The sequence below is a fragment of the Dipodomys merriami genome, unplaced genomic scaffold (assembly GCF_024711535.1).
Source record: "Dipodomys merriami isolate MVZ:Mamm:240054 unplaced genomic scaffold, mDipMer1.0.p SCAF_20, whole genome shotgun sequence".
NCBI classification, from domain to species: domain Eukaryota; kingdom Metazoa; phylum Chordata; class Mammalia; order Rodentia; family Heteromyidae; genus Dipodomys; species Dipodomys merriami.
Genome location: NW_027203382.1, coordinates 23996117 through 24008362, shown reverse-complemented (window position 1 = coordinate 24008362; position 12246 = coordinate 23996117). Strand labels below are relative to the sequence as shown.

The 12246-nt window shown below is 36.8% G+C and overlaps 1 protein-coding gene across 2 annotated transcripts in view; it reads left to right on the top strand.

The window, feature by feature from the left end:
• Positions 1–12246, top strand: part of Aggf1 (angiogenic factor with G-patch and FHA domains 1) — a 32656-nt gene that overhangs the window by 6704 nt on the left and 13706 nt on the right. For both annotated transcript variants that reach the window (XR_011373745.1, XM_070031232.1), the window contains exons 5-8: positions 1880–2068; positions 8335–8662; positions 9686–9797; positions 10136–10187. Coding sequence is in view for 1 of the 2 variants with exons in the window: in XM_070031232.1 (XP_069887333.1) it covers positions 1880–2068; positions 8335–8662; positions 9686–9797; positions 10136–10187 (681 nt within the window). In the remaining variant the exon portion in view is untranslated. The remainder of the gene's footprint in view (positions 1–1879; positions 2069–8334; positions 8663–9685; positions 9798–10135; positions 10188–12246) is intronic.

Genomic DNA, 12246 nt, shown 5'->3' with positions numbered 1-12246 from the left:
GCTGAGTTCTGAGGATTATGGTTCAAAGACAGCCCCGGCAGAAAAGTCCCTTGGGAGACTTTTATTTCCATTTAACCACTCACAGTAGCCTTAAGTTAAGAGAGCTCAGGGACAGTGCCCAGGCCCTGGGTTCAAGCTCCATGATTGACAAAACAAAAAGTTTACCATGCTGTAGTAACCAGTGTGGCTGGCTCACACTTGTAAAAAATACCTACTCAGTAGGCTAAGATCTGAGAATTGTGGTTTAAAGCCAGCCCAGACAGGAAAGTTCATAAGACTCTTATCTCCATTAATAGTAAAGTCATTGATAAGTGATTTTTTTCTTATGGAAGTATGCTGACAGTGATAACTAATAGGCAGAAATTAATAATTAAACTCTTATCCAAAGTTATTACTTGATTTCCAGGAAAATAGTTTCCAAGTAGAGATTATTTTTTGTCATTCTTTCTTTGTCTTTCCTTGTAACATTTATAAATAGTTATATTTCTTTTTTCTTTTTCTTTTTTGTTGATCCTCAGGCTTGAACTTGGCCTAGGAATTGTCCTGAGCTTTTGTTCTCAAAGCTAGGGCTGTACTACTTGAGCCACAGCTCCATTTTCAGCACTCTGATTGTTAATTAGAGATAAGTCTCATGGACTTTCCTTCCTGTATTGGCTTTGAATCGTGATCCTCAGATCTCAGCCTCTTGAGTAGGATTACAGCTGTGAGTCACCAGCACTCAGCTTAAACAGTTATATATCTAAATGGATTCAGAATTTGATGTTTTGCCACTTTTATTATGCTGGCTGATTTTATTTACATTAGTTTTTCTTATATTTGAAAATGCTTCTATATTGAGTTGACAGACGCAGTGAATTTTAAAACTTTCAGTGGTAGAAGTCTCATGATCATTAGAAATTAGAAAGCTCCAGTCAGTTTTTTATTTACGGGAAAGATGATGAGAATTCTTAAATATTTTTATAATAAACCTGAATAATGTGAGATAGGCACCAGTGACTCAAGCCTGTAATTCTAGCTACTCAGAGGCTGAGGTCTGGGGATCATAACTGGAACCCCTCCCTCCCTCCAAAAAAATCTGCAAAATGTATACATTAGAGATGGTAACTTACAATAGTATTATTGTTAGAAAAAATATGTTGTTCTTTTTCGGGAAGTTTAGTTGCTCAATCTCAGTACATCCTAAGCTGTTTCCAGATCTAGTCTTCATGGATTTATGATGCAATAGAATGTTTAGTTAAATCTTGGTTATGGATTATTGGCCAATATCTAATAATAACAGGTGATTACATAATTTTCTTTCCATAATCTGCTAAAATTCATTTGTGCATGGCTTCTTTATTCCTGTCATATTTCTTTTACTGTAGAATAAATTTATTAGTGGGCTGAAGGTACAGCTCAAAGATAGAGGCCCTGGTTTGGCTCCCCAGCACCGCAAAAAAAGAAGTAGTGGCAATAGTTAATCCCTCTTTAGTATGCTATGTCCTGCTACTTATAAGTTAACTTTATCAAATCAAAGATTTGAGGCCATATACTACCAAACCATGACTATGCAGTCAGTAGCCTGAATGCTTTCCTATGTAGTTTTTCTGATGCATGTGTTAGTATTTATTTTCATATATTTAAAAGCTTTCTTGATACTATCATTTGTTAATGTGTTAAAGTAAGCTAAACCATATGAATTGCTATTTTGACTAATGTTAAAAATACTCAAATACTGGCATATTTAGATTTCAAACAGGGAAAAGTAGAATAGCACAATATAGAAAATAAAAATTTTTTATCTTTAATTTATAATCTGAAAATACTACTGTTAAATAAACATTTCTATGTTTGAATGCATTTGGCATTTCTAGTTTTTTTCTTTTTCTTGTTTTGAAAGGAAAATCAACTATATTATGATCCTTCTACTGGAATTTATTACTACTGTGATGTGGAAAGTGGCCGATACCAATTTCATTCTCGTGTAGATTTGCAGCCTTATCAGACTTCTAGTACAAAGCAAAATAAAGATAGAAAAATGAAGAAGAAAAGAAAGGATCCAGATTCTTCTACAACAAATGAGGAAAAGGTAATGTTTAAAATTTTCACAATTTTGATAATGTAATTGAATCAAAATTTTTTTTTATAAAACCGAAAATCATTCTTGACTCTGGGATCATTCTATGACTCTGGAATCATTGATGACTCTGAGATCATAATTCACTAACCAAGGAGAGTTCAGTGGAACAAACATGGACTTTTTCAGAAATACTCAGACACTAAGAAATAGAAGGTAGATTTGGAACAGATAAAATATATTGTGTTTTATAATTTGACCCTAAATGGATAAGTTTAATGTCATTTCACAATTCACAAAAGAAAAGCAGTTTGTGCTGAATTCCAGTGACTCGTGCCTATAATCCTAGCTACTCAGAAGGCTGAGATCTGAGAATCGTGGTTTGAAGCCAACCTCAGGTGGGAAAGTCCATGAGACTTTATCACCAATTAGGCACCAAAATGCTGGGAATAGAGCTATGGCTTAATGATAGAGTATAACCTTCACCAAAAAAAAAAAACAAACAAACCTTGGGGGCAGTACTAGGTCTTGAATTCAGGGCCTCCTGCTTGCCAGGCAGACACTTTACCACAGCTGCAGCCTTTTATGCTGTGGTTACCTTGCAGAGAGGGTCTTACATTTGTGGCCATGCTGTGGAATTACAGGCTTATACTCTTAAAACTTTGTGTGTATGTGTGTGTGTACACATGCACGCTAGTGTACTAGTCCTGAGCTTAAACTAAAGGCCTGGGTACTGTCCCTGAGCTTCTTTTGGTTAGCACTCTACCACTTCAGCCACAGCTTTTTTGGTAGTTTATTGGTGATAAGAGTCTTACAGACTTTCCTGCTTGGGCTGGCTTCAAACTGCAATCCTCATATACTCAGCCTTTTGAATAGAATTACAGGCATGAACCACTTGCACCCAGCTTACAACACACTTGTTGTCTGGGCTTTCCTCAAAGATCATCCTGATTTCTGCTTCCGAAGTACCTGAGATTACAGATGTGAGACACTGTTTTTGGCCTATATGGATTTTAACTTATATTTTTGGAGGGTGAATAGTTTGGTTGTACGAATGTTTATAATCCCTGGTTGAAAATTTTTATTTCTAGTTATTTATATTTTTAAAAATCCAGTGAAAGAATTCTAATGTATACATAGTGATATTTCTTATTTTTTTGACATGTAAATCATTTCTGTCCTCTTCCTTACCCTCCCCACAACAGATAAAACTTACATATAAGACAAAAGGAACAGAAATCAAAAACATCAACAAAAAATAGGAAAAAAAAGCAAAATAACAAAAACACTCTTGGAGTTCATTTTGATAAACATCATTTTATATAATCGTATGGCTATAGCTATTGAGCCTTTGTGATCCTCTCCTAAAAAATATCCTCCTTTGGTCTCATTGTGTGAATATTTAAAGTCCCATATAATTTATCATGTGCAAGACACATCAGTATTTCCAAGAACAGAAAAACAATAGAGTCTACGTGACTTTCAAGACATGGCTAAGAAAGAACTGATAAATTTAATTGAAAAAGTATTAAGTAGCTTTTAATTGGTAGATAATGAAAATATATTATCAGGGTTCTTATTTCTGCTCACTAACAGATACAGTTGGTGTATTATAGGCAGCATAGGAGGCTTTTTTGTTATATTGGCATTTTTCTAAAATTTAGGAACTATTTGATATTATACTCTGGAAATACTATTGTGTGTGTGCATGGGCATGCATATGTGCTGGTCCTGGGGCTTGAACTCGGGTTAGGTGCTGTCCCTGAGCTTTTTTTGTTTAAAGTTAGCACTCTACCACTTGAGCTACAACTCCACTTCTAATATTTTGGTGATTAATTGGAAATTAAGAGTCTTGGACTTTCTGGGTTGGCTTTGAACTGAGATCCTTACATGCCTCTTGAGTAGCTAGGATTACAGGTGTAAGCCACTACCATCCAGCTTAAGTTTTTTTCTCTTTTTAACCAGAGAAAATTTGCTGAAAATAATAGCAAATTCTGAAGTTCATATATAGAATTAGAATTTGGTTGGACTTTCTTCTATATATAATTTTTTTCTTTTTTAAAACTTTTATTTTTTTTGAGCTGAGACTGGGGCTTGAGCTTTTTTTGCTGAAGGCCTGTGTTCTAACAGCTCCTCTAACAGCTTTTTGTTGGTTAATTAGAGATTAAGTCTTAACAGTTTCCTGCCTGAGCTGGCTTGTAACCATGATCCTTAGATCCCAGGATTGATTCAAGCATAAGCTACTGACATACAGCCTGTTTCTCTTATTTTTTCATTCACAACTAAGCTACTAAAATTTATTTTCTGTTAGCTCAAGATTTCTGTTTGAGAATTTTTGCCTAGGACTGTTTGAAAGGTTAGTCTGAGAAGCACTGTCCCTAGACATGGGAAGGATGTGGGAGGCCTCAGGCCTTTGTTGATGTGCTAGGTAGAGAATGGAAGTAGAAGTACTTTGTGATAGTGTTGGTTAGCCTAGCTCCTATAACTTTTCCAAAAATATGTGAATGTAGGAACTTAAGAAAAATCTTGATGAGATTTTGACAATTTCCTGAGGATTCTAAACGGTTGCTATGCAGCCATGAAAGACCAGTTAAAGCATCCTCATTTCTGTATGTTTAAAATGCTCTTGATCTTCGCTTTTTGCAGGTGAGGATAAGTACAGGGAAAGTAATATGGTGAGGAGATCGCGGTAAAATACTTGGGGTTAAAATGAATAAGGAATATGTTGGTTGGTAGGAGATAGGAGGTAGTTTGGTAGGTAAGAAGGTAGGTAGGTAGATAAATTAGTTAGATCTTAATGTCCAGAACAAAATTTATAAAAGTAGCACCTCTGACATTTTCACTCATTTCCCCCTGTATATATTGCTCTATAAGCAATAGTAATAACAAAATATACCAGATGGGAAACTGCTTTTTTTTTTTTTTTTTTAATTTTATTTTATTTGAGAACATACTGTACAGAGGGGTTACAATTACATTGGCAGGATAATGCATACATTTCTTACCAAGCATTGCAGCCTCCTCCTTTGTTTACCCTTCACCTCCCTTCCCAGCCTCCCCCCTCCCCCCCACCCAATCATACCCCCCTCCCCCCCACACCGACATTGTAAAGCTTGCTTTGACATGACATTTTGTAATTCTCCTTGTTGCAACTGGTCCACCTGAATCCTTAAACGACTTGTTTGTCCCCATCTCCTCCACATGTTATACTGACATCAAATAAAGTGAAAGCGGGGGTTACACTGTGGGGGAGGGACATACAAAGAAATAATATTATAAATGCGTTAGAAACACATGCATGAAAGAAACGAAAACATTTTCCTAACATCACATTATCTGACCTTTTCCGCTTGACTCCTACATATACTAGATATTGCAAATAAGGGAAACCATGGGACCTATGTTTCTTTGGGCCTGGCTTACTTCACTTAATATAATTTTTTCCAAGCCTTTCCATTTCCTAACAAATGGGGAAATGTCATTCTTTCTGATGGAGGCATAGAATTCCATTGTGTATATATACCACATTTTCTTGATCCATTCATCTACTGAGGGGCTTCTGGGTTGGTTCCATATCTTAGCTATGGTAAATAATGCTGCAATAACTGCTTTTTTAAGAGTGTTAACACTGGAGTTGGGGACTTGGCTGAGTGATAGAACTCTCACCTCTCAGATGCAAGGCCGAGTTTGTTCCTTAGCACTGAACAACAACAACAACAAGAAACAAACAACAAAACTATAAACAAAAATAGGGAGGTTTTTTTTTATCATTTACATGGCCTAAAGCTTCTGATTCCTTCCCTCCCCCCCCCCCCCCGCCCCAATTTCTTGCCCTTGTTCTTTTTACTTCTTTTCCTTGGCTAGTTTCAGTTGTTGGGAGTGGATATAGTTCATCACACTGTGAATGGTTAGCAATCTCCAAATTAAATTTAGTATTTTATTATTTTTTGCTGGTCCTGGGGCTTGAACTCAGGGCCTGGGTATTGACCCTGAGCCTCCTTGTACTCAAGCCTCTTTGTACTAGTAGAGCTAGTGCTCTACTACTTGAGCTATAGCGCCACCTCTGGCTTTTTCTGAATAGTTTATTGGAGATAAGAGTCTTGTATACTTTCCTGCCCAGACTGGTTTGAACTAAGATCCTCAGATCTTAGCTCCTGAGTAGCTAGGATTATAGGCATGAACCACTGGCACCTTTCATACATAGTATTTTATAAAAGATGATCATATGAATTCCCTTCATCAAGTTACTCTGAGGTAGAAAGAAAATTGCCAATGTGTTACATTCCAGACAGAAAAGCAAAATAACTCTTTACTTCCAAGTAATACATTTGCTTGCTTGCTTTTCTTTTTCTTTCTTTTTTTTTTTTTTTTTGGTTTGTGTGTGTACTGCTCAGGATAGATTCTAGGGCTTTACAAATGCCAAGCAAACATTCTGCTACTGAGCTAATGTAATGAATTATTGAAAATGACATGAAGGTGAATTTTAAGTATTCTATCCACAGCAGGTAGGGAGCACCCGTATTAAATAACTTGAGTTAGTTGCTCATTGTATATAGATTTCAAAACATGGGCTGGATAAAGTGGTGCATGCTTGTAATCCTAGCTACTCAGGATTCATAGACTGGCAGGGTCAAAAGTCAGCCCAGGCAAAAGTTGATGAGAGTCCCTCTCATCAAATGAGTTTAGGGTTATAACATGTGTTTGTAATTTCAGCCAGGTGGGAAGCACAGGTTAAGATGATCATGGTCCAAGGGCAGCCAGGACAAAAACATTAGCACCTATCTGAAAAATACAGCAAAAAAGGTTGGGCATGGCTCAACTGATGGAGTGTTTGCCCTATCAGGCCTGAAATCTTAACTTCAAAGCCTCTTATTGAAAGGAATAAAGCTGCACAAGATTTTCCTGCTTTGGCTGGCTTCAAGCTGCAAGTCACAAATCTCAGCCTCTTGAATAGCTAGGATTATAGGCATGAGCCACTGGTGCTCAGCTACTAATTTTACTTTTTTTTTTTAAATTTTACTTTTAAATTTAACTGTTAGTAAATTTAAAAAGAGAAATATGGATTAGCATTGTGTTTTATTGGACAGCTTTGGTATAAACTGTTACAAGGTTCAAGTAATACAGGATGAGGAATACTGGACTGGGAATGGTAGGATATTGAGAACAAACTTAGATCAGAATTATCAATGGAATCTGTATTGGCAGTTGATTCCATGTGGTGGTTAAGGGAGTATCACTGATAAGGTTCTTAATTTGAAGACAAGAGGACAATAATGTTTGTAAGAAAGGAACTTAAAGCCTGACACTGATGACTCAGGCTACTCAGGAAGCTGAGGTCTGAGGATCAGTTTAAAACAGCCTGGACAAGAAAGCCCTTGTGACTCTTCAATTAAGCACCATGAAAGCTGAAAGTGGAGCTTTGGCTCAAGTGGTGGAGCACTAGGCTTTAGCATTAAAAACTCAAAGACAACAGTCAGGACTTGAGTTCAAGCCCCAGTTTAGGCTGCAAAAAAGGAAGTTGAAGCCAGGTCCCTATTATTCATACCTATTATCCTAGCTACTTGAGAGACTGAACAGGAGGATGGGGGTTTGAAACATCCTTGAGACTATCTCTGGCAGAAGCTAAATGTGGTCCCAGCTGTGATAGGAAGCTTAAAAATGAGAGGATTGCAGTCCAGGTGTGTAGGTAGGAAGTGAGACTTTAATCTCAAAACTAATCAGGCACCTGTGCCTCTTACCTGTAAAAAGCCAGCCTAGACAGGAAAGTTCATGATACTCTTAGCTATCAAAAAGCTGGAAGTAGAGGTGGGGCTTAGGTGTAGAACACTAGCCTTGTGCAAACAAGCACAGGGACAGTGCCCAGGCCTTGAATTCTAGCTCCCAAGACCAGAACACACACAAAAATGCTATAAAGGACTGGAGCCATGGCTTAGTGGTAGGAACCTAGTAAGTGTGAGATTCTACGTTCAAACCTCACTACTGCCAAACTGAGAGTTGTTGCACAGTGTGTTACTTTTTCCTTGTTGATACATTATTACAATTCATTCTTTATTTTTTTATTGTGAAAATACCGTTCAGAGGGGTTACAATTACATGGGCAAGATAATGAGTACATTTCTTATCAAGCATTGTTAAATGCCTCTTCCTTGTTTCCCCTTCCCATCCCTTCCCATCTCCCCCTCCCCACCCCGTACAATTCATTCTTTACAGATATATGATAATGATATTTAAAATTACTCTTCTTGCTTTTACCTATCTACCTACTTACCTCTTTCCAGGATTTGAATTCAGATCAAAAGTCCTCTAGTGTTGAATATATGAACTACAGTGAGGCAGAAAATTGTGCAAGTGGGAAAAAGAAGGCCAAAGTAGACTGCCATTACAAAAATATTTCCCCTAAATTCACCATTGCAGTTAGTGAAAACTCTTTAGAATCTCCTCTAAAAGAGAAGATTTCTAATTCAACTTCATTCAAAGATGAAAAAATCATAGAAAGTGACAGTGAGCCAGAAGAAGGTGAAATCACAGATTCCCAGACTGAGGACAGTTGTAATGAAGATGAAAGCAGTGAAGACAATGGAGCTACAGAAGAAATGGAGGAGGAAGGTAAGCACCTGATAGCTATAAATGAAAAACCCACTTGCTTAACTGTAAAAGAGAGAATTACTATAAACATTGGTGACTCACCTAGAATTCTTGTCAGGAAGGAAACTGGTTATTGTGAAGACATTAATAAAAATTATGTGAGTGACCACTTGGCAATTTTAGAAGATAGTATGTGAGTAAATGATTAATATATGAATAAAAAATAGGATATCATTATATTAAGTGAATTCCTTTTGTTCTTTTACTCTTGAAGTCTAGAATTTTTCTTATTTTTAAAAATGGACCTGATCTTAAAAATTAATTTTCTTTGTGATACTAAATATATTGCAGACCTTTGAGTATTTTAGAATAGTGTTAAGCCTTATTTGTTGTTATATGTAGCATGTAGCAGAATTGAAGTTTGTTTTAGCCAGAAATAAGATTTTTTTTTTGTCTTGGGGCCTGAACTCGGCCTGGGCAAAGTCCCTCAGCTCTTCAGCTCAAGGCTAGTGGTCTACCACTTGAGCCCCAGCTCCACTTCTGGCTTTTTCTGCTTATGTGGTACTGAGGAATTGAATCCAGGTCCTCATGTGTGCAAGGCAAGCACTCTACCACTGAGCCACCTTCCCAGCCTGTTTTTTTCCTTTGTGGTGTTGAAGATTGATCCAAGGCCTCTCCTATGCTAGGCAGCTGCTCTATAACAGCCACACCTCCAGGTTTTGCCAATACATTCTTGCTTAATGGATGTCTCCTAGTTATCCATGTGAAAATTTTTTCCATAACATTTGAATTAGGGCTGGGAAGGTGGCTCAGTGGTAGAGCGCTTGCCTTGCATGCCTGAGGCCCTGGGTTCGGTTCCTCAGCACCACATAAGCAAAAAGAAAAAAGCCGGAAGTGGCGCTGTGACTCAAGTGGTAGAGCGCTAACCTTGAGCTGAAGAGCTGAGGGACAGCGCCCAGGCCCAGAGTTCAGGCCCCATGACTGGACCGAAAAACAAACAAATAAACATTTGAATTAATATTTCCTTACTTTTTTCTTTGGCAGATACAGAAAAAATTTGGCCTCCGTGTATTAGAGTAATTGTTATTAGATCACCAGTGTTGCAGACAGGATCACTTTTTATCATTACAGCTGTAAACCCTGCTACAATTGGAAGGTAAAAATGGCTAATTTTGTTATGTCATTCTTTTACTTTTGAAGGGTTTGATGGAGGAGCATGTATTGTATATCAAGCCCTGTTCTATGTGCTATCAGCATAAAAAGTACTAGGGCAAAATTTCCACCCAAAGAAAGCACAACTGGAAGAGAAAAAAAGATATGAGCAAATAATTGGAAATGTAGTAGAGTAGAAAGGACAGTATATCACCAGGAGACCTGTGATAGACTTGTATTTTAATATCCATCCTAAAAAATGTATTTATCATGTCGCTCTCTAACTGTCGTGTCTGTATATGTTTTGCAATTCTGAAGACTAAACTTTACTTAACTCTTCAGAGAAAAAGATATGGAGCATACTCTTCGAATCCCTGAAGTGGGTGTCAGTAAGGTAAGATCTTTGATTTCTCAAGTATTGCTCCCTATGCAAAACAGGTCATTCCATTAAGAGGAAAAATAAAATGGGCCTGGTGGCACAAGTCTGTAATTCCAGCACCTGCAAAGTGGGGTCAGAATGATCTTAAGTTGTGTCTAATTTGTGCTACATAGTGAGATTACCATTTTGTTTTTACTTAATGGAGTATAAGTGAACCTAAAAAAGGCTTTATGTGATTTTTGTCTTATTTGGAATGAAATTTACTTTTCATTATTAGTGTGAAGGTCTAGTTTGTATCACTTTTCTGGAACTCATTTGAAGGAGGAAATCCTTATTGTCTTAACTCAAACCAAATTATCTACCTATTTTACTTTATTATGACCTTTGATTATCTTGCCTCCAAAGGAAGCCCAATGTGTAACTTAAGTAGTAAATTCTTTAGTGCTAGCATTCTACCATTTGAATCAGAGCACCACTTCCAGCTTTTTCTGTTTTTATGGTACTGAGGAATAAAACCCAGGGCTTCATGCATGCTAGGCAAGCACTCTACCACTAAGCCATATTCCCAGCCCATTTTTTGTTTTCTTAGACTAATGTCCACTGAAGGAGTATATATTTTGTTGGAAAAAATCAGCTTAACAGCATATATAACACATATCCAGATAGGTCGTAAATGCTTTTGCAAAAAAAAAAAATTCAGATTTAATCATTAGATATAAGGCTTTCTGAGTTTAAAATAAAATAAGCTATATGTTGGTGGCTTGCTTATACCTTATATAATGTTAACTACTCAGGAGGCTGAGATGTGAGGATTGTAGTTCAGAGCCAGCTTAGGCAGGAAAGTCCATGAGACTCTTCAGTTAACCAACTGAAAGCCAGAAGTGGCACTGTGGCACAAGTGGTAAACTGTAGTCCTTAAGAGTGTTAGGCTCTGTATTCAAGCTGCAGTACTGGCAGTAGGTAGATAGAGATAAAAGGCACAACAGAACAGCAACAATTCATGTGACAAAATATATCTCCTTTATGTTTAAAAAGTTTGTTCAGATTCAGTTTCTGAATGCCTGTGGTGACACCAATAGACAAGTGAACAAAGAATGAGTAAGCAGCTCACAGTAAAGCAATACCACAAAGCCAATCTACGAAATATAATGGACCAAAATGTCAGTTTTCATTGAACATGTGTACTAAATACGACTCTTTCAGGAAGCATAATTTAGAACAGCTTGATTGAATAGGGTTTGGCAGGGTGAAAGACTTGATACAGTTATTCCAAACCTCCCAGCTAATAAAAAGTAATACAAAGAACAAAAAAAGGGTTGGGAAAAAAAAGGCATGGTTTTATTAGTAGAGTGCTAGCCAATAAGCCAAAGCATCAAGTACCAAGTTTGAGTCCCAGTCTCAGACCAAAAAAAAAAAAAAAAGATCATAAAGGTTTTCAGTAGTAATAAGAAAAATACAAATTAAAAATGCAGCAGTAAGACTTCCATCTCATATCTGCTGTGATAATAAAACTTTAAAATCCGTTCTGGCTCTGTGCAACAAGAACTCATAGACTGCTGGTGCAAATAAATTTGGGAAGCAATCTGGAAGTTTAAGATTTGCCTAATATATGATTTATCAATTCCATTTCTAGGTGTTTACCCTAGGAAAATATTTGTATACAGTGGAAATCCATATATATATATATATATACACACATACACACACATATACACACACATATATATATGTGAAGACTCAAAGCAGTTTTTTAAAAAAATAATAAAACCTGAGAAACCTGGATGTTCAGTTTAGAAAAATAGATGGCTTGTTTACCCATACAATGGGCTATTGTTCAGCAAACTGAGTGAAGTACTATTGTACCCAACAAATGGGTGAATCTCATGATACACTGTTACGGTATAGCGACAACATCTTTGGAACAATATGTTCTGAGTATTGAAGATCTGGAAAACTCTGAGAAGTTGTCCTTGGTAATTTCAGGTCACCTTTAATATTAAGAATTTTTAATAAGCCTTGGCAAAAACGTAAGACCTAACCTGAAAAATAGCAAAGCAAAAATGTTGGGAGCATA